The sequence below is a fragment of the Equus przewalskii genome, chromosome 3 (genome assembly GCF_037783145.1).
Source record: "Equus przewalskii isolate Varuska chromosome 3, EquPr2, whole genome shotgun sequence".
Taxonomy (NCBI): Eukaryota; Metazoa; Chordata; class Mammalia; order Perissodactyla; family Equidae; genus Equus; species Equus przewalskii.
Window position 1 is genome coordinate 81,403,973 of NC_091833.1, and position 27,446 is coordinate 81,431,418.

Genomic DNA, 27,446 nt, shown 5'->3' on the forward strand with positions numbered 1-27,446 from the left:
CTGGGAACAATAATGGAACCTACTGATAGAGTCATTGTTGAGAGTAAATGAAGTATTATATGTAATACACTTGCACATACCTGTATTTTCTATCATCTTTCCAACCTCTAAGTAGTGGTTTGACTAAGACTTAGCACTTGGAGCTCTTCTCCAGCTACACTAATTACCTTGGGGATGTCACCCAGATGCATGGATTTAAATACATCTAGAAGCTCAAGAATTATAAATTTACATTTCCAGACAGGACCTCTACCCTGAACTCTAGACTTAGACTTTCAACTGTAAACTTGATATCTCCACTCAGATGTGTAATAGACAATACAAATTCAAAATGTATAAAAACTTAATTGGGTACCACCTGCAGCTTTCCTCAACTCAGTTGATGGCAAGTCCATTCTCCCATTTTCTCAGAGATTTGATGCAGAGAAGACCTGTTTACTTACAAGGGTAGATCTTGACTGTCTAGGCAAGAACTTACCACAAAAAGATGCTCCTCATGTGAGTTCTGTTGGACTGATGTATAAGTCTCCAAGCTGATGTCCTGTATCATCTTTGTCATGTATAGCCTTCTGTATGCACTCATGCCTCCAAATATATTCAACATCTAACTCACTTTGACCTAGGTGAGCTTGCCTTGACCCATGTGGGTTGCCTTTTCATGGTCTAAATTTTGGCAAAGGAACATAGTATCCGAGACATCCTGTCTCAGCATGCTTTGACTTTATCCTCTGCTACTTATATCCCAGAACTTCTAGTCATAATATAATTATTGTTATTATTATTATTATTATTATTTTTTAAAGATTTTATTTCTCTCCTTTTTCTCCCCAAAGCCCCCCAGTACATAGTTGTATATTTCGTTGTGGGTCCTTCTAGTTGTGGCATGTGGGACGCTGCCTCAGCGTGGTCTGATGAGCAGTGCCATGTCCGCGCCCAGGATTCGAACCAACGAAACACTGGGCCGCCTGCAGCGGAGCGCGCGAACTTAACCACTCGGTCACGGGGCCAGCCCCTAATTATTGTTATTATTATTATTCAGCCCCACATGGAACAAAAGATAGAATTTTTAATATTGCTTATGCATGAAAATTCTCCTGAAAGTAAAACTTTAAGAAGAGTAGCTATGCCCTGGTATCACAATAGCAGAAGGATATTTCTCCTTAAACTTCATGCAACCTAAGAAGAAAATCTAGTTTTATTATAACTGCACATACCGGTCAGGAAACTGAAAATTTAGCAAAGTTAGGCTTGACCCTTTGATTATGCTACTAGATTAAAGGTTTGAAGTAAATAATCAGGAGGACAATAGGGAGAGTATCATTTTGCATTTTTGGGGGGAGATACTTTCTAATACTTCCAATCTAAAATCATACGACAATTACATAAAATATCTTCTCTCCAAAAGAATAAGGTACTGCTTTGGAATATATAGCATGTGCAAATTCAAAGAGGAAGAGATAAAATAATGGCAGCAACAGTGAGAATATTAATGTAGAAACTCCTTATAACTCAGTAACTGGATACTGAGTGAATGCAAGTGACTTGAGAACCCATCACCATGGCAGTCAGGACGGAGCAAGGTGATGAGGAGGTGGACACTGAGCATCTGGACAATGGCTGAGACCTTGAAGCCAACAATTCATGACATAGCTATTACTGGTCCCCAGTGAAGAGACTAGGTTATTTAAGATGAGAACTACGCCAGGAAAACACCTTTGTCTTGAGTTGTAAAATATGCCTAATTGACTAGAGATGGACATTTCTTTTGCTGACACATTTATTATATAGGAAAAGGCCTTCATCACTCATCCAAGGAAGATGGTCACAAAAAAGTGGGTCTGAAGGTCACATAAGGATCAGAGTGCAAATCCCTTACGTTTATCTTTGCTTCAGATGAAGCTAGAGTTTCAGCACATGATGAGAAATGTTCACAGTTATGACCCTGAATCATCAAAAAAGAATAAATTATTTTTAGACTCCACTATTGAGACAGATTCACATCAAAATAACCAAAGTCTGGCAAACCTGTTTTCTTCAGAAGGACTCATTAAATCCCAGGTCTCTAGAGCTGAGATGTAACTATGTGTTCCCGCCACTAAAAACCTCTAGAGTCAAGTAACGTCAAATCGAATACTTTTCATTATGTTTTCTTTATTAAAATTGAATCTTTTCTAAATATAAACTATTCACTCCAATGTTCTTTTTAATGTAGGCTTAAGAGTGCCAATGATACACTGCATCTGGGAATCTTCCCCATATAAATTAGTTAGCCACGAATGTTACACACCTGGGATACTTAACGAACTCTGAGCTGTTCAGATTTTAGTATTTGGAAATTATTCAGGTCACCTGAATGTGAATTTTCTGCCACAGTTAATTTAAAAATCAAAACTCTCTTGAATCTAGCGCTGAGTAACCAGTGTGACAAAGGCATTTAGCAAATTATTTAAATCTTGGTAGGAAGCACAAAGACTGGGAAAGTAGGTTGAGGAGCACAAGGTGAGATGGGTTTCGGTTTTTTTTTTTTTACTTACTCTGGATTCTTACTACCCGAAGTGTGGTCCATGGATCAATAGCATTGGCATCACCTGGTAACATGTTAGAAATGCAGACTCTCTGGCCCCAGGCCAAGCTTATTAAACCAGAATGCATTTTAACAAGATCCCCATAAGCACATGAACATTTGACAAATGCTACAGGGAGCACATCAGACAAATGATGGGTTTCCACTCCAAGAGTTTCTAAGGTAAGAGCAGGCAACCCTTCTGCTCTAGTCAGTGAAATTTTTTGTTTGAATTTTAGATCTACATAATCTAACTACTGAGAATATAATCTATTTGCAATCAATGCAGACATGTGTTGGGAGCTCTGTGACAAATTGGCCCTTTTACATAATGAAATGAGTACAGTCAGTGCCTAAGGGACAGGGTGTGGGGAGATGAAGACGAATATAGAAATTATTATTATATTATTTTTTTATGGTTGAAATAGACTGTGCTTGATTTGGTTTGGCAAACCATTCCTTAAAGCCTGTTGCACTGCATTTGTTCAAGTGTAAATTTTAACTAGCTTTCTTCTTTAACATGATAGAGAATGTTACTAAAGCAGCTAATGCCCATGCCTCTCTCTTCCATGTAGATAATTCCATTTACTACGGTGTCACCATACGAATTAATGTGTCATTGCTAGCATTTGTATTAATATGTGGTATATATATTGGGGCTTTTAAAATAGAGTAGCATCTTATAACAACTCGACTTTATTATTACACGGACTTAAATATCTGATTGAAACACTTAATTGCAATGAAAGGCTGGGTCCATTGGTCTACCTATTTATTTCAACGCATGCACTTTTAAAGCGAAAAAATGGAGACTGCTGCCAGAGGGGATAAAGGAAAGAATAGTTCAAAAATTTTCCTTTGATCATTTCAGAGAAAGAAATCATGCTGTTTTCTATCCTTTGCTGTACTTTCTTCTCGCATTTCTATGTTTCCGTTCTGCTTCACGTTTAGAAAGCTGGGTATATTAGAAGAGGCGGTGAAAGAAAGAAAAAAAGAGGAGCAGAAATTCAAAGCATGACAGGCTGAAAGCAGTGGCTGTCAAACTTAGTTGCATATTGAAATCGCCTGGGGAACTTAAAAAATGCTTGTGCAAGGACCCACCTTCCACGAATTCTGATGTTATTGGTCTGGGTGGGGTCCTTGTGTCAATATTTCTTAAAAACGCCCTTTTAAAATTTTTGAGCTTAAAGATAAGAATAAAACAAATTAAATACGGAAATTTACACCTAAATGAAAACTGTATAATACGTACATTGTCACATGGTTCCTGTACGGATGTGGTTCACAGAAATGATCCAAGTCAAGACCTCTCAGAGAATATGTCCATTTCCAAGGTTATAGATGTTTGAGCATAACAATTATGAGTAATGAATGAACTGTCAAGCTATAGCACCATCGCAGTTAGTCTGGCCTAACACTGTCCTAAAACAATTTGGGCAATAGTATCCATAGCCATATCCACAGCTATTTAGAAGAGAAAGGATTTCTGACCAATGTGTGATCCGTTGCAACTACAGAAGTGATGTGGTAAAATAATGATTCTTCTTAAATTATATCAAGAATGTCAGAAAATAAATGCCTACTTAGGAACTGGATTGAGATAGATTCAGGAGAAGAGAAGGACAAATTAAAACCTTCTTTGTTCTCAGGTGTCTCCTTCATGTCCAGATAGAGTAGACCTAAAAACCACCCAACTTACACACAGTGGAGAAGTTAAAGAGGAGTTTTATGGGGACAGTGTGGAGAAGGAGTAAATCTTAGACTTTTGAGTCAGATTACATGAGTTCAAATCCCATTCACACCACTATGGTTTTGTGACTTGAGGCAAGTTACTACCTCGGTGCTTTGATTTCCTACTCTGTAAAATGGAGTAGAAGAATAGGGTTTTGCTAAAGATTCAATGGAATATCTTTGATAAGTGCCTGGTCCATAATGTGTAATCAATAAATATTAGCTATCATTATTATCATTTGGATCCCAAGTGAACCAAAGCCCTCAGTTTAGCCAGGGTGTCCAGTTCTAGAAGATCAAAATTCCATTGTAAATATTTCTTTAGGGGGATGGCCCCACGGCCAAGTAGTTAAAGTTCCTTGCTTGGCTTCTGTGGCCGGGGGTTCATGAGTTCAAATCCTGGGTGTGGACCTATTCCACTCATCAGCCATGCTGTGGAGGCATCCCACATACAAAGTAGAGGAAGATTGGCACAGATGTTAGCTCAGGGCTAATCTTCCTCAAGCAAAAAAAGAGGAGGATTGGCAATGGATGTTAGCTCAGGGTGGATCTTCCTCCCACACACACAAAATATATCTTTAAACTTTTGGTTAACACATAAAATCTTTAGAAAAAACAATAAGCTTTACTTCAACTTTCTTTTAGGAAGCTAGCAGCAAAATGGTCATCCATCAGAGCAGCAAGGAGAAAAGAAACTTCCAGGAATCTAAATCTGTAAATCAGAGATTCTCATCAATCTACACAGCCACTTATCCATGCATGGAAAATAAACTGTCTGTAGAGTTGAAATGAACAGCTATGAGGCTAACTTTATAGTCAAGCTGATTGCAAAACTAATTTTCGTAAAAGGAACTCCATTCCCCTATTGGCTTCTATTTTATAACTTTAAAGGATCAGAGAATTTTCAGAGAGAGTGCTTTTTCACAGTTTCAAAGAAGCAGGCTGGAAAAAGGAATAAATTAATTCAGAAAATATTCCCTTCTTCCCTACACCCACCCCTCTGCTCATCAAAAAAGCTACAGGCACTAAAATTCATTAACATTTCTGTGAACATAAATGTGAAATATTCATTTTCATTAAGTAGTCTACTGAATAAGGCAAAATCAAATTTATCTAAGGAGATATCCAATGCTGCTAATTTCCTTGACAATGGGGACATAAAGCAAGGGAAGCCATGAATCATTCATGAAGTTCAATTTACTTCTGTTATTTTTGGTGTTTAGCAGCCGTGAATAGAAAGTGTGCAGCATGTTGTAGATGCTATTTTTAAATTACTTCACATCAGAATTAATGACTTGGCAGGCAGCAATAAAGTAAGACTTGTTCAAAGGCTTTGCTTGTAATTGTCCTATATTTCATATTTTTCTTGTGAGTATTTATATGTTCAAGTATTCAAAGTTTTTTTTATATTCTAATATCCTTTATAAATCAAAATCACTTTAGAACCAATATTTTAGGAAAGTCCATAAAATAATTTACTGGCGATGTAACTACATTGAATAAGCACCCAGAGTTCTAAATTTTAGGACTGAAAGAGACCTTTAAGGTTATATAACTAACTGGCCTCTCAATGAGAAATGTCTTCTACGTTAGTACTGGTGGGTGGCCATTCCCAATTAATTGAAGTATCTCCCTGGGAGGGAAAGTCTTTCTCAAGCAGGGACTTATTTCATGAATGGGACTTGGCTCATTGCAAAATATTTTTCTTAAATTTTACATCCAGCTTCCTGCAACTTCTGCCCACCTGTCTGCTCAGTTGCTGTTGTATCTCCAACACTCACTTAGCATACAGAGCCACATGTGGTCACCACTTAAGAAATGCTAGTTGAATTGAATTGAGTTGAATGGGTTCAAATCTAGCACTCTGGGTGTGATAGTTAATTTCTTGTGTCATCTTGACGGCCACAGGGTGCCCAGACATTTGGTCAAACATTCTTCTTCTGTGCTCCTGTGAGGTGTTTTTGGATGAAATTAGCATTTAAATTGGTAGACTGAGTAAAGTAGATTGCTCTCCCTGATGTAGGGGAGCCTCATTCAATCAGTTGAAGGTCTGAATAAAACAAAAGACTGAACCTATCCAGAGTAACAGAGAATTTCTCCTGCCTGACTATCTTTGAACTGGCACAATCAGCTTTTCCCTGTTTTCGGACTTAAATTGAAACATTGACTCTTCCTGGGTCTCAAGCCTGCTGGCCTTCAATTTGGAACTACACCATCAGCTCTCCAGTTTGCCAGCTCAGTCTGCAGATCTTAGGACTTATGAGCCTCCATAATTGTGTGAGCCAGTTCCTTATAATAAATCTCTTTCTCTCTCTACATGTCCTACTCGTTCTGTTTCTCTGTAAATTCTGACTAATACATTGTGCAACACCAAACATAAGATTTCTCTTCTATGATAGCATTTAAAACATTCAGCAATGGCTGTTATGCCTCCCTAACATTTTCTTCCCAGACATCTTGGGATCCTCTGAAGGAAGTTATCTTAATATGGCATTAAGAACTAGACGCAGCTCTCCACATGTGCCTTTACAAGGGCAGACTTTTATAAAACTGCTTCTGTCTCATGTCTGGACACTACACTTATTTTGATTTTTATTTCCAAGTGTTACTGTAACACATTATATAAATAAAACTTAGCATTTCAAATCTGCAAACCTCACACTTTCTCAGAGAAGTTCCCATAATTAATTAGGCCATTTTATGTAGGTAATCGCATTTTTCTCATCACTTGCTATTTTTGTGGACAAGGAAACAATTTTATGTTGTAAATAATCAAATATGATTATGGTTTGACATTCTGTGTACATGTTGTTACTATCAAGACATTTACATTAACACAGTGTTGTGAGACTAAGAGATAGATAGAGTGGATGGCTCATTAAATTGAATACATTAAGACAATGCCTAAAAGTTTCCAAATCATTTTCTTTTTGAGGAAGATTAGCCCTGAGCTAACATCCACTGCCAATCCTCCTCTTTTTGCCGAGGAAGACTGGCCCTGAGCTAACTTCTGCGCCCATCTTCCTCTACTTTATATATGGGATGCCTGCCACAGTATGACTTGACAAGCGGTGCGTAGGTCTGGACCCGGGATCTGAACCAGAGAACCCTAGGGATCTGAAGTGGAATGTGTGAACTTAACTGCTTCGCCACCAAGCTGGCCCCTCCAAACCATTTTTTAAAACAAGAAGCAAACATAAAAATAATCATGTATCACTAAATGTTACTTTTGTTTGATAAATTGTTTGTGGTTCAGATAGGAGGGACATAGACAGTTGAAGACTCAAGTGAAACAAAAATCATTCATAGTGATTCATCATGTTTACCAGCCTATTGAAATTCCTAAAGTAATTAAAATGTTAGATTTTCTCCAATCTGCCTCTTGGTTGACATTTTTACAATCTTAAATGTCTGCAATAGTCTTAAAGCATGAATATAAAATTATACAAACAAAAGAATATTTTATTGCAAGTAAAAAAATCCCTGCCTTAAATCTTATCTGAAAAAATTAAAACTAGATTTATCTTTCAAAATTCAGAAGACTTGAAAAGTTTAGAGCTAAGAAATTGAGCATACATTCACTCCATAAATATTTATTGTTAGGTACTAGGCTACATTTTAGTTATTGGGTTGTGAATAAAACAACGATCCTTTCCTTCATGGAGTTTATAATCCACAGAGGGAAGAAATAATAAACACAGAAGCAAACAACTACTATAAGTGCTATATGGGAAACTAACAAAATTTTGAAGAAGAATAACTAGGGATTCTTAATTTAGATTGGATTCTCTGGAAAACCTCTTATTGGAAGTGGCATCTTCAATGAGAACTGAAGGATAGCCAAGAAAAGAAGAGAAAAGCCAAAAGAATCAAGATGGGGAAATGGAACAGCCAGAATGAACAAGATGGTGAAGACAATGACATAGAAGAAAGATTGATCTGCAGAAAACAAAGATTCTTGGTGTTGGAGTTCAGTGTAATAAACAAAGGAAAGATGGCTACAGATAAGAATGGAGACAGAAAGGAAGGCTGGGTCACACAGGAGCTTGAAGGTCAAATTAAGAAGTGTGGAGAGTTTTCTTGGTGCAATGGGAAGTCTTTGAATATTTCTAAATGTAGAAGTAATATGATACAATTTACATCATGCAAAGATCACTCTGGCTGCTGGGCAGAGAATGGGTTGGAGGGAGTCAAGAGTGAAAGCACAAAGACCAATGAAAAGACTGCTACAAAGATTCAGGTAAGAAGGAATGGTGGTTTGGACAAGACTGCTGGCAGCAGGGTGGAACAGAAGCAGAAGGGTTTGATAAATATCTTGCAGGTAGAATGGATCATACCTCACAAAAGGATGGGAGGAGTGTGAGGGAGAGGGAGATATCAACAATTAATCCTAGGATTCTGGTTGGATAGTGAGATTAAGGAGACTGGAAAGAAAACTCATTTGGGAGGGAAAAACTAATAGTTAAGTTTTGAGTAAATTAAGTTTAAGATGCCTTTGAAACATCAAAATAGATATGCTAAGAAGAGTGCTGTGTACATTAATCAAAGGCTTAGAAGAGCTCTGAGTTGGATATAGATGTGGGTGTCATTGGAATAAAGATGGTATGTAAAGAGAGGTCCTTTGTGACCTTTCTGAGAACAGTATCAGTGGAGGTAGGAGATGGGTAGGCAGGTTCCAGATTACAGTGGGTTGAGAGGAAGTTGAGGCAATAGACAACAGACATAGACCATTCTTTCAAGTAATTTGGGGAAAAGGAAAGTAGAGAGATTAGGAAAAGCTTAAGGGGAGACATAGAGGTAGAGTAGAGGTGTTTTCTGATGAGAATAGTTTTCAGCTTGCTTTGGGACTGTGAAAAGAGAGGTAGCAGAGAGGATGAGCTTGAGGAGCTAAGAGATCGGGGTAGAAGTGTGTGTGAACTCTTGAAGATCAATTCCCAGAGGAGGAAGAAAGAGATGGCATCCTGAACACAGGGACCAGAGTCAGCCTATAAAAGGTGTAGGAGCACCTCTTCCTCCAAAATTCACGGGGTTGATTCAGAATGATGAAAACATAGGGAAGTTCCGAAGAAGATGGGTGAGACCATTGAGAGATTTCAGGCTTGAAATGGCTTCTACTATTTGGGTGTAGTGAGAGCTGATACAATCTGCTGATAGTGAGTGGGCGAGATTGGGATCGAGATTTTCCCCAACTGTTGCTGCATAGAATGGGGAAAGGCACCTGACTCCTCCATGACTGTTATCTCAAGGCCTTTCTATATCTCCATGAAGCTTGTGGCTATCAAACCTTCACATGATAGCTTTATTGATTTCAAATTCCAAATCCTCTTAATACTAAATTCCTTGATTGATTTTTCTCCGTGCCATTAACTCATTTTATAGCACCCCAGGGCTACGAAGCTATTAATCTGCTCCAAGTTCAAGTAAATTTTCAATTTAACAAGGCTTTATGGTCTTTCCAATTTTAGTTAATTAGATGACATTAAAGAAAAGCAAAACATCTTTAATTTGTCTCAAAGGACCTAACCGAGTTAAACCTTTCCCCATCCTTGGGATTGTGATGGAAGAGAATACAAACTAGTAAATTTAGTAAGGTAGGTAAAGTTTCTACTCTGTTGATCACAAAAGTGTAATTGGTTCAATCTTACATCAGTGGAAAGTCTACTTTATCATTCCTATTTCCCCACCGATACTGGAGCCTCTCATTTGTAATCACTTTAAAGCTCAGTTACAGTCTTCATAAACTGTCAGCTCAGGGAGAGCTGTTTCAGCAAATAATGCAACGTGTTTCTTCATGAAGGGTTAAAAATAGATGAATAACGGATTCAGTATTTATTAATACTTAGCACATATTGATTCCGTACTTAGGCAGGAACCAAGAAAGCTCATTCGAACTCCACATTATTGCCATATGTTACTTCATTGCTTGAAGTTATTGCTCTTAAGATCTCTTTTTGTTTTTTTTTGAGGAAGATCAACCCTGAGCTAACATCTGCGCCCATCTTCCTCTACTTTATATGTGGGACGCCTGCCACAGCATGGCTTGCCAAGCAGTGCCATGTCTGCACCCGGGATCCAACCGGTGAACCCCCGGCCGCTGAAGTGGAGCGTGTGAACTTAATCGCTGGGCCACCAGGCCGGCCCCTTCTTGAGTCCTCTTTACATTGGTTTATCTATTGTTAAGAAGGGGTACATTTTAAGTAAAATATTAAAACTAACAACGTGGTCCTTTGAAGCTTTAAAAATTTTTAGGGTAACATCAATGGAACCAAGGGCTACTTGTTTCTGCACCCACAGATCACCCTCTCTCCATGGTTGTAATCTGACCCTTGACCTAAAAGCTAAGTTCTGCTTCAGCCTCTGGGATCTGTTCTAACCTTTATCAGGGATAATTTTGGGAAATACAGACCAGTCTTTGATTGATTCAGCATCCTCAGCTTGGCCGAGAGTTGTTCCAATTGGTGCTATACTTCTAATCATTGATGTTCTGCTCCCTTGTTCGTCTGCTGATTGTACGATTTTATGATGGTGAGTAGATTACCTGGGTTTGAATCACCACATCATGCCTATCCTTGCCCTGTGGCCTTTGGGAAGTTTTACGTTTCTGAGCCTGAAGTACATCATCTCTCAAGTGTTGTTACAAGTACTTATGTTACAGAGGTATTTTCTTAAAGCCTAGCTTTGATCTGGCAAGTAGAAGGCAGTTCCATGTTTTTTCCCTTTCTCCCAAGTTCCTGCCTTCATAAACCCCTCTACACAGATTCTTATGGGCCTCAGTTTCTACTTTGATTTAGGTAAATGTCTTTAGAGACTAGAGTTCTGTGATCTCTTGTTGGATCACTTTGATGATGGTCACTGTCTGCCTGCATTCCTATCTATTCGCTGGTTTTAGGGTCCCAGTTACTATGCTTCATCCGTTTGTCCAGACAACTGGACAAACTACTGAATTGCCTCAATGACTATCATATGCTTGGGCGACTTCTTATTGCCTGACGCCATATTTTATGATTACTTTGGTCTATCTGGCTGTTTGAGCTTCCCCCATCGCTGCCCTAAAAAGGTTATGTTTAATTTCTGCCTCATTTATCATTTTAGTTTGGTCATTATATGATATGATAAATGGAACTAAAATCATGTATTTTCTAAATATGAATTAAAAAATTGCTTGCTTAAAGAAAAGTATAAACCTATAATAACAGAAAAACTTGATATGCATTATAAAATAAAACCTGCATCTGGGGAGAAAATGCTGATAATTTTAGCACTTGCAATTTACAACACAGAATCAATTTAAATACTTGTCAAAATTCGTTGCTTCTTTAAGTGAATGATGTAATCCGTAAGATCTTAGAATTTCGACAGGCTGTCATATCCTAAGGCTGTCCAACAGAAGCAAAGGTAAAAAGTCAAATCAATGGAAGAGAGGTGAAGGGTAAAAGGCAACCCATATAAATCAACAATCCATGAGTTATCCTTCTCTTTCCATGTCAGTTCCAAAAGCTAACAGTTTACTTGCTTAGCTAAAGTTCTGCCTTATTTATAAAACATTATTAGCCATTGATAAATAACTGGGTTCATATTTTATTCCTATGGTTTGAATTCGTCATTGGCATCCAAACCAAAAGTCATCATCTCTACTTTCATATATTAACACCTTTCAACCAACTTGTTTATATAATGCATTTTGAAATTAGAATATTATTTAAAGAATAGTTTCTGAATTTTTTTGTCCATTCCAGGTTCAAGCAGTAGTAGATCAGTGTCTATGTCTGAATCTATATCTACATAAGCATCTTTATGTATTTCTATGACTGTATTCAGTAAAACTAGAAAACTGATGTAATTACTTAATAATTAGACACTGGGGAATACTTTTATTCTTCACTAATGCTATAGAGTCACTTGGACTTCCCCCATTTTCCTTTACCATTCTGATGTTTAGATCTGGAAAGCATTTTAAATGAACTAAATAAATATTTGCCTATTTTCACATTACATTAAGTGGTATTATAATACATTGAATTAGATATTGCTCCTTTTTGTGCCCCTGAAAACCAGGAAATGGTCTATGCCTGTTATTCACAATAAATGGCCTCAAATACCTACACGTGGATGACTGAGAAACAATGAAACAAAGATAGTTAGATTAAATCTAAGTGACTGAAGTATTCTAATTGTTAAGAAAGCAATCAGTGAAAAACAGCCCAAGAAGGCAAACCAAAATCAGTCACTAGATCTAAAAAACATCAAGTCTTGGGTCCAAAGCATAAGCCTCATGAATACCTTTTATCATCTTGTTCTTCCCATGAAGAAAGACAAATGCACATAAGACTCTACCATAATGTTTTTTAAAAGATAACAATTTAGAACCCTTCAGGTGGACAGACTATAGAACCCAAAACAATCTCATGAAATCTTTTTATATTAAAATGTTTTTTCTCTCTTATTATTGCAGCTTGAGTATTGGAAGGCCTTGGGAGAAACTCTATTCTGAGAAGGAGAAAGCATGTTTATAAATTTTTAGCTAAAGTAAGTGAACTTAATGGTTCAAAAAAGTAACTGCATTGAGCCACCAATGTGAAGGAAAATGTCACTAGACTGTGAACCCCTTGAAAAGCTGGCAGAGTAGTATAGCTAAAAATATCCTAGTGCCAATTACTCGGCACAAGATTGAATTTAATTGGGTCAAGCAAACATCCCTCTTTCCATTTCCCTGTCCAAGTAACTCACAACTTTCAATCTCCAGGGTGCAGTTTTGTTCATCCAGAGGATATCTTCGTAGATCCATCATACATGCAGCTGTGGTTGTTATCCTGTCAGGATGAGAGAGAGAAAAGACAGCACTGTAAGGATGATGACTTTCATTTCCAGGCTTCCCAGCCCTGAATCACCTTTACCAGTTGCCATCAAGATTTTGTGATTAAAAATTTTGAAGGTGGGCAGATTGAGTTTGAGTCTTTCTTTGTTGCTCGCTAGCGGTGTGAACTCAAGATGGTTAATTTGTCTCCGTGAGCCTCAGGCCCCTTATCAATCAAAACGCCTACTGCATAAGATGGCCATGAGGATTAAAAGAAACAATATGTGCAAAACTCTTAGCCCAGTGCCCTGTACTTAGTAAGTACTCTACAAATGCTGGTCATTATTGTAGCTGCTATTATCCCACAGCTCTTCCTATATTTACTAGCATCCTAGGAATGTCTCTGCCAATATCTGCAGCAAGTCTGGCCTTATGAGTGGGAGGATATCTATCCCATGCATCAAAGCCTACTTTCCTCTCCTGCTACAACCTAATAACAGAACAACAACAACCCTCTCCCCCTCCCCCCAACCCTGCCCCCATGACTTTTGGTGCCTCTCATTACCAACTATTAAAGAGATTTGCCAAGTACATTTTGAGACCCTGGTCCACCTATACTTAGCAGGTAGTGTATAACCAGTAAAGAAACACTGTGGTAGGATGGGTGTTTGCACCATATTTACCAGCTCCAGTTGGGCGTACGTGTTTATGCAAACCCCAGGACTCTGACTCTGGATATCCTACCTGGGTTTCACCACTATCCTTCCATTTTCTCTTGCCTGTGTTGGTTTCCTGGACTGTGGAGTTTGAGAGTGACTTAAATTCATATGGCTAATCCACTCTTAGAAACATTTTATATTACTTTGAAATTGACAAAGTACTTTTCTTAAAAAAAAAATTACGCGTTCCTCATCCACGAAGTAATGTGTAATCATAATTCAAAGAATTCAAAAGATTCAAGCTTAATAATAAATTTCCTTTCTACCTTAATCCCCAGGAGTTACAACTTTGGAAAATTGCCATAGATGCTCTGTGCCGTACAGTTTTGCCTTCTTAGGAGCAAACTTCTTGGATAGCAGCCTACCACTCCCCCTGTTCTGAACCTTACTTGTTTTTGTTAATAATACATCTTGGATTTGGTTCCAAATCAGTAAATAATAAGCTGTCTTTAGAAAGATTTACTACAATGTGTTTAGTTGTATGGAAATACCATCATTTATTTTCCCAATCATCCTTTGGTGGACATATACATTGTCTTCTCTCTTTTATTTTTACAAATGAAGATACTTCTAATATACTGGTACACTCTACTATGTCTGACTACATCTGTTGGCTATTTGTCACGGAATTGTTAGAAAAAAGTATTTGCATTTTAAATTTTGCCCTTCACAGGGGTTGTGCCAATTTGCACTCCCATCAACAGTGTATACAAATTTGACAAAGGACTTTTCATACCGATGTTTTTTGAGGCTGTCAAAGTGAGTTATTGTTTTGGTCATTTGTGTTAACTTAACAGGCACTTCTTAAAAATATTATTAGGAAAAGCTCTAGCCCTTCCCAATTTCTCTTTGGCTTTCCTCATGAAAGATGGAAGTTCACACAGGTGAACATTTGGATATTCCCTTTGAAGTCTTTCTTGGACAAGATCTTGGTCAGTTTAATCAGATTTATTGGAGCATCAGGCAAGACCAAAAGGAATTTTAAAGTTCAATTTAAAAAAAATGTTTCTCAAAGTGTTTTACAAAGAATTTGAAGACTAGTTGAAGACTAGTTGTATTCCAGAATTTAGCACATAAAAGGATTTTACTAGATTCCTTCTTGCTTCCTGCTCCCATGATCACATGAATTGATTAATTTTTCCACTTAACAATATATCATAAATATCTTTTGTTGCCTGAAAATACAATTCCACAACATTATTTTTATGGCCTGCATAGTGTTTCAAACACCCTCAATAAGACAATACAATAAATATTAAAAAATGCTTTAAAAAATCATCTATCTACTTTACTATATTCCTTGTTTAAACAGCTGCTTATGAATTAAAAAATCACGAATAAATGAACATTCTCTAGAAATTACTGAAGTGTGGCCAGCCTTATGGTCCTGTGACTTAGCCAATGAGTCTCAGTCAGGACAATGTTTCCCCACAAGGGACATTTGACAATATCTGGAGACAGTTTTGATCATCAGGCTGGGGGTGGAGCTTTGATACTGGCATCTAGTGGGTGGAGCTCAGGGATACTGCTAAACATCCTACAATGACCAGGACAGCATGCAATAGTAAAGAATTTTCTGTTCCAAAATGTCAATAACACCAAGGTTGAAAAACCCAGCTACAAAGGTGGTTTTCAAATATTTTTCCTATGAGAAAAACTTTAATAAAATGAAATCTTACACAGAATCTCAATATATCAAATACAAATGAAGTAAGTGAAAGCCATATTTTGATAATATAAAATTACCTAATAAGTTCAAATGTTAACATCTATTTTAATGAACCCGTGAATTTGAAAGCAGGGATTATGATGATAATTGTCTTAAATCGCCCTCAGCATGAATTATTTTTGCGTTGTATTTTATTTGTATAGGATTGAGAAAATCCTAATAAATAATGAAACATTTGCTTCTAAAATCATACATGACTGGCCACTGGCTACCTTGAAGCAGGGGGGGAGGTCCTTTGTGCCAGGAAACCACCTCTATAATCAGCGACATCTTTGCAAATGGTTCAGATACTTTCACAGGTGGTTGGTCTCTAGTAGATGCTTAGTGATGGGTTAAAGGAAAGCTTTACTTGGTGCTCCATGCTCTGCATAAGTTAACCTGGAATAACATGTTAATATCATAGTGGTCTTGAATGCATTAAAATGTGGCACAGGACACATTATAGTGCACACGTTTCTTAATATAGTACAAAATAATTATAATATTTCAAAGTCCAATTAGAATCAAATATTTTTGGAACTATTAAAGAGCTTTAAGGATACTTGAGAACATCATTTGAGCCCCATTGGTCAGCGTATCTGACTTAACGACCTCATTTTCAGACACATGTCATCTGGCTAGTTAACCACATCATATCAAAATCAGGACAAGCATCAAAATCTTATGCCAAACAAATGATTCACATATTGTGAGGCTCTGGAGTTTTAAAACACAATTTGGAAAGCCAACAAAGCATTGTCTGTAAAGTGAATAACTAATATCTCATGCATATGGGTTCTACAGATGTGAGTGATAAAAAACAAACAACTTTTGAATGTATACCTAAATTTACTATTGCTATCCATTATGATCAATCCATTCTGAAATCAATAGATGTAAGAAATGTAATTGGTATCACCTTGTGAAACTATACATCACACGAAAGGGTTGTGTACGACCTGATGTTTTTTCAACTATGATCACCTGGACCATTTTCCTTCTCCTGCCCCACATCCTGCTATGATATCAAAAGAGATGAGCAATTACAACTCAGAAAGGGAAGGAATCGAGGCAGCTCCAAGAACATGAGTTCTGAGAAGAGCCTGATTTCTTTGGAGAGCATTGACATTAGTGATATAACTTCCTTCTTGGGATCTATCTGGTCCAAGTTTCAAATTCCCAAGAGGATTTTATTGGCTCAACTTGGATTAGGTGCCACTTCTCCCAAAATTATTTAGTAAGGACGGGAAGGAAACCTACACAATCAAATATGGTCACCAGGGATCCGCAATAGTCTCTCATCTGAGAAGGAAGAGATCATTGAGACTGAGACAGTGACCTCTCTACAAACAGGTACTCATAAATTCATTTTGTGGTGTTTAGAAATATATGCAATAGAGTGTCGGGCTCTGCTAATTTAAGGGTTGGAAATTTCTAGATTTTGTAATACTTATGTCTAAGTGAGCTGAGCATCCTGAGCTCTTTGTGAGAAAAAATAGCTTAGCAAGAATTCCCAGGATCATCAACAAAAAGAGAAACGTCTCTGAGCAGAGCTCTGTTTAGCCCTTCTGTCTCCTGGGTGTGGAGTAACAATGATCATCTCTAAGAGGCACTGCTCCCTGTGTTTTCCGTTTGTTCACCTTGCTGAACGTAATTGTTCAGCAGTGGTTCAGCACCTCTACAATTAATTAACACGTCCACATGGATATGTACTCACACCGTGGCTGAAGCAGCCTCATATTCTCAGTCTTCTATGGAATGAAAGGTGTCAAAGATCACAAAACTGAATGGGTTGAGGTCTTCAAGATTGAAGAGTTTTTTGAATTTTCTTTTTAACTTTTCACACTCAAGTCATTCTTTCTGAGTGTGTGAAAATATTATTATTGGCTGGTAGCAAATTAAAATACAGTAGAATAGAGCCAGCTAAAGACAAAAGCATTAACTGACTTTTTCTGAACACAGACTTCCCAGAGGTACAGATTCATGACAGCTAACATTCATCTGTCTTCTTCCAAAGACATTTAGAATGGCTTACATTATAATCCAATTTATTGACATTTTGAAGGTTAGGTCAGAACACTATAATAGGTTGTTAGTTAGAAACTATGGCCCCATGATACTTTGGAATGAACGGAAATCATGTTCCTGTAGTATTCATTTATTAAGGTGGATGCTGTATGGCCATTGACCTTAAGAGTCACTGTAATTAAAAATCATGTATTTTTGATGTCTAAGGGCAGCACAACTCTCTCATTGCTGACAAAACACAATCCAGGAAGTCTTGGCCCACAGTAGCTTAAAATGTAGCTACACACACACACATACACATATACACGTACACACATATACATATGGAGAGGGCACTTTTGTAAATAATAATGTGAACTTAAATAAATAAACAAATTACCTGCATATGGTTGAGATTTTCCTATAATTTTCAATTTTTTTTTTGAGGAAGATTAACCCTGAGCTAACTACTGCCAATCCACCTCTTTTTGCTGAGGAAGCCTGGCCCTGAGCTAACATCCGTGCCCATCTTCCTCTACTTTATATGTGGGATGCCTACCACAGCATGGCTTTTGCCAAACGGTGCCATGTCGGCACGTGGGATCTGAACCGGCAGACCCCGGGCCACTGAGAAGTGGAAGGTGCAAACGTAACCGCTCCGCCACCGGGCCGGTCCCTATAATTTTCAATTTTATAGAGAAGAGATCCCAAGTTTTAAACCTGAACAACGTAGAACATAGCTGTACAACTTAATAGAATCTGTATGAAAAGACTATGAGAAAGGAAATAAGAAAAAAAGCTTGAATATGCTGAATTCTAATCATACTCATAAGATAGGTGAGATTGACAGTGAGTAGCAGTTATAAGATTGGTATCAGTATCTCTTAGTGAAGTTTGTTTGAAGAATGGCCCATGGCTTCTTGAGCCTCTATGCTGCACCCTTAATCTAAGTTGGGTATGCCACCCACAGAAACTGATGAGAGAAGGTGGATGGTTAGCCTAAGTCATGACCAATAAACACACAGATCTTTTTTTTTCTCTTGGCTAACACTTATTGAGTGGTGAAAAGAATATGTATTATTTTCATAGTTGGCACCAAATTTTATTTTAGGTATGCTACTACATTTGGGAAAATACCTCGGGATTTGAACCTGAAATCCCGAGGGCATGAGACATAAATGATAAGAAAACAAAGGGAGATAAAGGACTGTGTGAGAGTTAAGAGGGATTTAGGTGTGGGGAAGCACAATGATGGAGTAGCAAAAAATTTTTAAGAACAGTCATGTTTAATATTCAATTTTAAGATTCTTGCATTACCATGATAGTAAATTTTTTTCTATTTACCTAAACCAAGCCACACAGACACATACACACACACACACACACACACACACACACACACACTAAAGACTTGTGTAAATGTTTTATTTTTATTCCTGTAAGGGCCCGAATTCCCTATCTTGGCAACCTTCATGGAGCGGTAGTCTATAAATTGAACCAATTCAGCAAAAACTTTATTCTGAAACCAATTCAGAATTTCAAAGTCAGCAATGGCCAAATCACGTAAGCCCTGTAGGAAGCCTCCACAGTCCTGGAGAAAGTTTGGATTCCCACAAATAATAAATTGTGGGTTTAATCTCCTCTTACCCAGATCTTAAGGGGCAGAGAGACCTTACCTAACACGTTAGAATCCTATATAATGGGTGCTGTGCTAAGCACCTTACACACTGTATTAGTTTCCTATTGCTGTTGTAACAAGTTGCCACAAATTTAGTGGCTTAAAACAACACAAATTTATTCTCTTATAGTTCTGGAGGCCAGAATTCCTAAAATCAAGGTTTCAACAGGGCTGTGTTTCTTCCGCAGGCTCTATGGAGAATCTGTTTCCTTGCCTTTTCCAGCTTCTAGAGGCTGCTTGCATTCCTTGGCTCATGGCCCTTCCTCCATCTTCAAAGAGCATCATTCCATGTCTGCTTCTGTCCTCACCTCCTCACCCTCTGACTCTCTTGCCTTCCTTATATAAGAACACTGGTGATTACATTGGGCCCGCTCAGATAATCCAGGAGGATCTCATTTTAAATTTCTTAAATTAATCACATCTGCAGAATCCTTTTTGACAATGTAAGGTAACATATTCACAGGTCTTGAGAATTAGGGCATGGTCATCTTTGGAGGGCCATTATTCTGACTACTATCCATGCATTATTTAATTTATTATTTACAATTGCCTTATTATGTTGATGCATTTTTTTTTAAAGATTTTACTTTTTCCTGTTTCTCCCCAAAGCCCCCGGTACATAGTTGTATATTCTTTGTTGTGGGTCCTTCTAGTTGTGGCATGTGGGACGCTGCCTCAGCATGGTTTGATGAGCAGTGCCATGTCCGCGCCCAGGATTCGAACCAACGAAACACTGGGCCGCCTGCAGTGGAGCACATGAACTTAACCACTCGGCCACGGGGCCAGTCCCTGTTGATGCAGTTTTATGCCGATTTCAAAGATAAAGAAACTGACACCTGATGGGATTGAGAAATGTTTCCAAGTTTACATAGTCTGTAATTGGTATTACTGGGATTCAAATTCAGATATGCTAGACTCAGGAGCTAAGGTTTATTGTTTCTCCAGTTATTGTCTTCAGGCCAGATAAGTCTAAGCAGAAAACATTTGGTTCGGTAAGCTTTCTCCCACAAGCATTAAAACAAAGTAAAAAAAACCCCATAAGAATCGACCTTACCATATATTTTTAGTGTTCATTTAGCTATCAGTAATTCAGGACATCTTTTACCCAATCAATAATGAGTATAAAAATGATAGAAGACAACAGGAATCAAGCAATCCTGTGAATACTGAGGCTACAGCAGTTAAAAATATCCAACTGCATGGCCATGCTGGCTGTAGTAATTTTTTTGTTGTTTGTTTGTTTTTAATACTGTCAGGTTTCAGATGATAGAAGATAGAGCCACTGCCTATTGGTTTCATAAAATAGCCAGGTAGGATATGCTTCTCTCTCATTTGGGACTATTTGTTATCTTTGTCATTTTTCTAGAAATCCAAATGTCTCACATCAGAGAAATATTTACATTATCAAGAAAGCATGAAAATCTCTCAGGAGGCAGAGAGTTCAATCCTACACTTAGTGTGTCGGTGGCATTTTGGACAAAAGATGTCTTAACCTGGGTTTGTGACGTTCTATGAACAGAGGTATTATGTAGGTGGATGCAGTGTAGAACAGGGAAAGGGAAGAGGATTATCACATGCACATACAAGTTCAATGCTTGGTACGTAATAATCACTCAATTAACTGTAGCTGTTATTTTTAAACTATATACTTCTCAATAAATAAATGAATACATGTAAGATTACCAATACATATACATAGTAAGATTAATGTGTGATCATAGTGAAATACAGAAAACTATGGATAAGAGAATAAAAATGACCCATAATCTCATTACCACAATCTTTTTTTGGGGGGGAGGTGAGGAAGATTGGCCTTGAGCCAACACCTGTTGCCAATCTTCCTCTTTTTGCTTGAGGAAGATTGTCCCTGAGCTGACATCTGTGCCAATCTTCCTCTATTTTGTATGTGTGATGCTGCCACAGCATGGCTTGATGAACCGTGCAGAGGTCTGCACCCTGGATCCAAACTGGTGAACCCTCGGCTGCCGAAGTGGAGTGCGTGAACTTAACCACTACGCCACTGGGCTGGCCTCTCATTATCACAATCTTATCATCAGTTTTCTTTCTTCTAAGTATATTGTTTATTAAACTTTATTAAGTTGAAATTACACTGTATTCAACAATTTCACTTGCTACTTTTTGGTAAGAATTTTCTTAAATCAGTATTCTCCACGAATACAATTTTAACAGATTTTCAGGATTCTGTTATATAGATTCCCCATGATTTACTTAACCATTCCTCTGTTGGATGACATCATTAGGTACTTTTTGGTGATACTTTAAAGAATCCACACTGAATAAATAGCATTCTCTTTGCTACTCTTATTTTTTAAATTTTTTGATTCCAGGTTTCTGCTTTCTTTTTCTCCTTCTTTTTTGTACTTTTAGTGCTGAATGTTAATGACACTCTTCTCAGTGCAATTCCAAGCAGTCGTTTGCAGGTAATTACCCACATACCAAATGTTGTGGAAATGGGCTCTTTTTTTTTTTTTGAGGAAGATTAGCCCTGAGCTAAAATCTGCCTCCAGTCCTCCTGTTTTTGCTGAAGAAGATTGGCCCCGAGCTAACGTTCATGCCCATCTTCCTCTATTTTATATGTGGGATGCCTGCCACAGCATGGCTTGCCAAGGGCGCGTAGGTCTGCACCCAAGATCCGAACTGGTGAAACCGGGTTGCCAAAGTGGAACGTGTGAACTTAACTGCTGCGCCAGTGGGCCGGCCCCTAAATAGGCTCATTTTTATTCATTTCTATTGGGTCATGGTGATTCATGAGCCACTTTGTGACTATGAAAAGCTGTTCATAATTCAGAGCAGCCTGGGGCAGGGGACCAAAAAAAAAAAAAAAAAAGGAAAAGGTCCTAATAGGGAAATAGTAATTAATAGATTCTTATCAAGGATCCAATGCCAATCTCAGCCATGTTTTGCCATAGATGTCTGGCTGAATTCAAGACAGACTATTTTTCCCAAATTATATCACTATATTCATAGAGCTGTGGAGTATAAGAACGTGTATTAAATTTCTACCCTGTGTAAGGTTTCCTAGTAGTAGTTAGCTGAGATATGTGTTAGGAGGCAGAAAAAATAAGGCTACTTTCTTCAAATCAGAGCATGTTTATTCTCATCATCTTGATCATGAGGAATTTCTGTAGTGGACAGACTCAGGAATTAAAATAATAACAAGCTCTTAAACCATGGGAAGGGACTTAGAAACTGAAATAAAAATCAAAGTCAAAGAAAATGTTTTCTTGTATAGAATGCCATGATTTGGTAATCAATAAGTATAGGATAGTTAAAAAAGGACTCAAACAGAATTAGGAGGTAAAGCTAAGGTACAGGTCTTCTTTCACTGTTAATTTTTTTTTGGGGGGGGGCGCTTATTTGTAAAGCTGCTCTGTTATTTGGCATATTATGATATCTCCCAGAACAAAGAGCTGGCACGATTACCAAACCTTGTTTAAGATTCTCTTTTCTTCCCTTTGAATCTCAGTATCGTAAACATTTTCTTCCCTTGGCATCAGAATTGCAATTTTTTCAGTATGAAACAATGCACTTCATGTTGGACATTTAGTGGTTTCCCATTTTATCAGTTTAAAATTAGGCTAAACGTTTATGTGAATATACAGCTTTTTCCATATTTTGGCTTATTTCTTTAGGATAGAGACACAAGTAGGACTACTATATCCAAATTTTTATGGCTTCTTACAATATATATGACCAAAATGCTTTCTTAAAGAATGTCCTAAATTATAACGCAAGATAGTATCAATTTCCCTATGCTACTGGTCAAATGGATACTGTACTGTTTTTGTTAATTAAAAAAATGGTGCTTTTAATTTGTTATTTTAACTTTTTGATGGTTAGCACAATAAAATATTTTTAATATATTTGTTTACAAGTTGTATTTGGAACCATTCTTTCCCTGGAAACTAAAATTCTTAGCTATGTATAAACTTATGATTAAAGGAAGACCAATAATAGAATTTTACCAAATATCAGGCAGGAGTGAATAGAATCTCATTGTGGTTTAACTTTGCTGCTGTCTTGCTTAGTTAATTAGATGAATAAATATAAATTGAATTTAATATCTTTGTTGACATGTAGTTTCATAGTTTTACTATTAAAATTTTTTGAGAGGGAGGTATAAATTATGGAAATAAAAATGTAAAATGAAGCTATGTTGCTCTTTGGGTTCACAATGAGCACCATCAAAACCAAGCTATTTGAGAGGTAATCATGTATTCTAAAAGACAAAAATGGGAAGTGAATTTTGTATGTTTTCAAGTCAATGATGAAGCGTTCCAGATGTTGCAATAATAATAAAATACAATTTCTGTCCCTGTGCTTTTATAAAGCTTATATTCCCAATATGGAGCTACAAAATATAATTAGATTTCTTTTCTATTCATTTTTATAAGTGCAATGTTAAATAGGCAAAATCTGGAGGGTTCCGTATGACCCAGACATTCTACTTCTAGATGCCTGCTCAGTTGCATACAAGGAGACATAGCAGAGATGCTCATCAAGCATTCCTTGTAATAGCAAAAATGAGTAAATGCCCCAATGGTCCAGCAGGCAAAATATATACACAACTCTGGTGCATATACAATGGGATACTTAACAGCAGATAAAAGGAATGAACTAGATCTACGTCTATCAACATGGGTATACCTCACACACTGTTGTGTGAAAAAAAAAAAAAACCCAGGGGGATGACTACAGAAAGCTACACTTATTTAAAACTTTGCAAGACTGAATTATATGCTTTAGTAAATGACACGTGCAGTAAAATACAAAAATATACATTGAAATGAGATACAGCAATTTTGGCATAGCAGTTGTGTCTGGAGAGGGAGAGGTAGGGGAGGAGGAGAGAAGGGATGGGATGGAGATGGAGTTGTAGCCATCTCTGAAAGTCCTCCTTCCCACCCTCTCCCTCATCTTTCTTTCCCTCTCTCTTTTCTTTCCTCTTTCCTTCCCTCCCTCCCTCCTTGCTTCCTCCCTTCCTCCTTCCCTCCCTTCCCTCCCCTACATTCCCTGTCTTCGCTTCCTTTGTCCATATATCTGTCACTCTTTCTTTAAAGAAAGATGAAGCAAACAGAGCAATGTGTTAACATATTTTTAATCTCTCCATGAGTCTTCAATTTGATGTTCTCAGATGAACAGATAAATCCTCAAATAACCCACTTACACGCAGACTTTATATCTAACTGGCATTTAATAGTGAACAATGATTATAATCTGAAATGAGTCCCTTCAGTCAAGAAATCTATCAATTTACATGTCTTAGTGTTTGGAATTGGTATATATTTCCTCACATTTCTCATCGCTATTTGTGATTATACATTTATTTGTTTGATTACTTGTTTCTTGTGTGGCTGTTTGAATAGATGGTAAGTGCCACTAGGGAAATGACCTTGAAATGATTCATTTACCAGTGTCCAGCCCAGCGTCTAGCACAGATGTGTAAATGAATGGAATTAATATGTAACTTAAGGAAATATTCAAATCATTACTTCTCTAAAGAAGACAGAAAAAGACCAGTGTGTTGTCTTTATTAAAAAAAACTATGCCAGTGTTGTTTGGAATACAGATTTAGGATTAAGATTCATTTCCCCCACCCTAATTCAATTTCTTATTAAAAACCATCTTGGGTGCACTTGCTAAATCAACAGTCTCAGGCTATTATCAGCTGGATCATTTGTAGGGTCATGAAGCTGCCTGAAACATGCTTAAATTAAGCCAGTTATTGTAGGACCTCTAATCTGCTGTGTTTTTTTGGTGCTCTGTGGCTTAAGAGAAGTGGCTGTAACAATGGTATTTGCATTAAATAATCCAAAGGTAAACATAGGCTCAAGCACCTGTTCTCCCCTTGCTATTGAACCCATAGACTAGGGTCTCAAGGTACAAAAAGTTGATTTCCTTTCCAGTAGCGAAATAGGGACTGTCCTCGCCAAAAGGATAAATGGAAGGGGCCCTCAATGGTTAATCCGTATCAGACTTCCCTCTCCTCTTAGGTGAGTGGGCCAGTAGCTGGGCTTTTCTATGTGAAAAGCAAGAATTTACATGGCATGAGAAGATTTTTGTTTTTAATCATTAAAACATCAAGTTTATATCAGTACTATTAGAAAGCTAACTTCATAGGCAGTTAATAATTAATAATTTGGGCTGTCTGGCTGATTTTTTGATTCAAAAAATGAAGGAATGTTTAGATAAACTAAGAACTGAAACATACATGGAACTAAACGAAGAAACTAAAAATGTCTTATAACAAGGAGTAACCTGACATTCTTCTTAAATATGTAAAAAACAAAAAAAAGTATATATATAAATAACACACCCTTAACATTTAAAGTGTAATTTTAAATGTCATCATTATTCTCCACTGAATATTAATAATGAATATTTATCTATATTTACATCTGTTGGTATGCAAATACATAACTTATGGTTATCTCCGAAGAAGGCTGAGATTGGTTTCTTAAAAGACAAGTATCAATAAATTACATAATTCACAGAAGTTCTGTGAATTACCTGCTTTTTTAGAGTAGTTCTTTCTTTTTAACGAAAGTTTTAGTCACTAGAAATTCAGGATAAATAAATGTGCATTTCTTATCATCACCCCTCCAGCTAAAAATAACCGAACAAAAAAACTCTTAAGTATACTTTATTCAGAGACGATACATGAGCTCATATATGGATTGCTGAAGTTAAAGTAAATTCTTAAAACAAGGGAGATGATATATATAGCTTTACCCAAGTTACATTAAACATAAAGTGATTTCTCTAACCTGTACCCTTGAGAATAAGGAAATCCATTTTGACCATTTTCAGGTTTATGGAAACCTGAATGCTCCAATTAACTGTAGTAATTAATTACTCTGAACAAAAGACTGTTTTAGTACCCTGACCATTTAAATGAGTAAACAAGCAGTGCAGTCCTATTATCCCAAAACTGCATAAATTAGAACTACATTTTAGTGGAGACCATTATCTTACTAAGTAAATTCAAAATGCTATATCCAATAAATCTTAATCTTAAATTCTAATTATTTATTAATAAAATATTGTGCAATAAATATATGGAACCTAGTTTTGAATATTCCATGTGCATAGTAATTTAGATTTTGAAAATACGATGCCTCATAGCAAAGGATTCTTGACTTTTATATATTTTGAAACATTTGAATGCAGTTTATTAGCTTAATATTTATGAATCTTGTACTAATTAATCCTCAATAATATTATAGTAAATGGTGCATTTGAAAACATTCAGAATTTATAATATCACTTATGTCAATGGAAGGTATTATGGATAGAACGAAGCGTAAAAAGCAGCTCCCCTTAAGAATCATTGCATAAACTTTCACATTCAAAGTTTTTACCAATAAATTGTTTTATTTAATAGAGAAATTTGCATGCTACATTTAAAACAGCAAATAGACAAATGGAAGTGGAAGAAACATCACTAGGCAATTCACATATATTATTTCCCCAAATCGTCACAGTATCCCTCTATGGTGGGAGTTGTTTTGAGGTCAGGAGAGAAATCTGTTATATTGGAGGAGGGAAACGTATTATGACCAGAGCTTCGTGCTTCTCTATTTCCTTGTGACATGCAACAAAAGTGTAGATCTGAATTTATAAGCACTGTAGGTGTATTTGTATCTGTAACTTAGAAAGGCGTTTACCTCTCATTTTGTAGGGAAACTTGTGAAAGATCTTGAAATAAGCCAAAAAGATTACTAGATATAGTGGTCAGGGTTACCTCTCCCTGTCTAAGAGCTGTTTTACAACTCTGTATATTATAGAAAAATGATAGTAATGGAAACGATTCTTATGCATAGATTGCAATGGTAATTGATTATCGCCCTGTGGGTATTGGCCAGTTTTGCCAGTTTGCATCTATTTGTAAATTCCTCTCAGTATGCTATGTCTTTTCAGTATAGCTACCCCATGGATTCTCCTTTGAACTGGTTGTAACATCTTACCAGTTCTCTCATTAATGAATGAATTATTGAAATCTTTGACGCATGCTTATTTTATATTTTTACATAATTTAATTTTTAAAAAGTGATTGCCCTTTATCAGTTTTGAAGGTAATCTGTCAAGATGACCAGTGGGTTTACCTAACAGAGCCAGGCAGAATGTGTTGCCAGAAAAGTGTACTTTATAGGAGACTTAAGCTCAGACATGTCTTTTCTTGGTTCCCAGAGGTGAAATATGTATTTATTGATTTATTTTAAGGT

General features: G+C 37.0%; 1 protein-coding gene across 1 annotated transcript in view; it reads right to left on the reverse strand.

Annotated features, from left to right (window-relative positions):
* The window catches only part of GABRB1 (gamma-aminobutyric acid type A receptor subunit beta1), a 362,353-nt gene that overhangs the window by 84,133 nt on the left and 250,774 nt on the right, over window positions 1-27,446 (reverse strand). Inside the window, exon 5 of the mRNA XM_008521485.2 lies at window positions 13,022-13,104. Coding sequence (XP_008519707.1) covers window positions 13,022-13,104 — 83 coding nt within the window. The remainder of the gene's footprint in view (window positions 1-13,021; window positions 13,105-27,446) is intronic.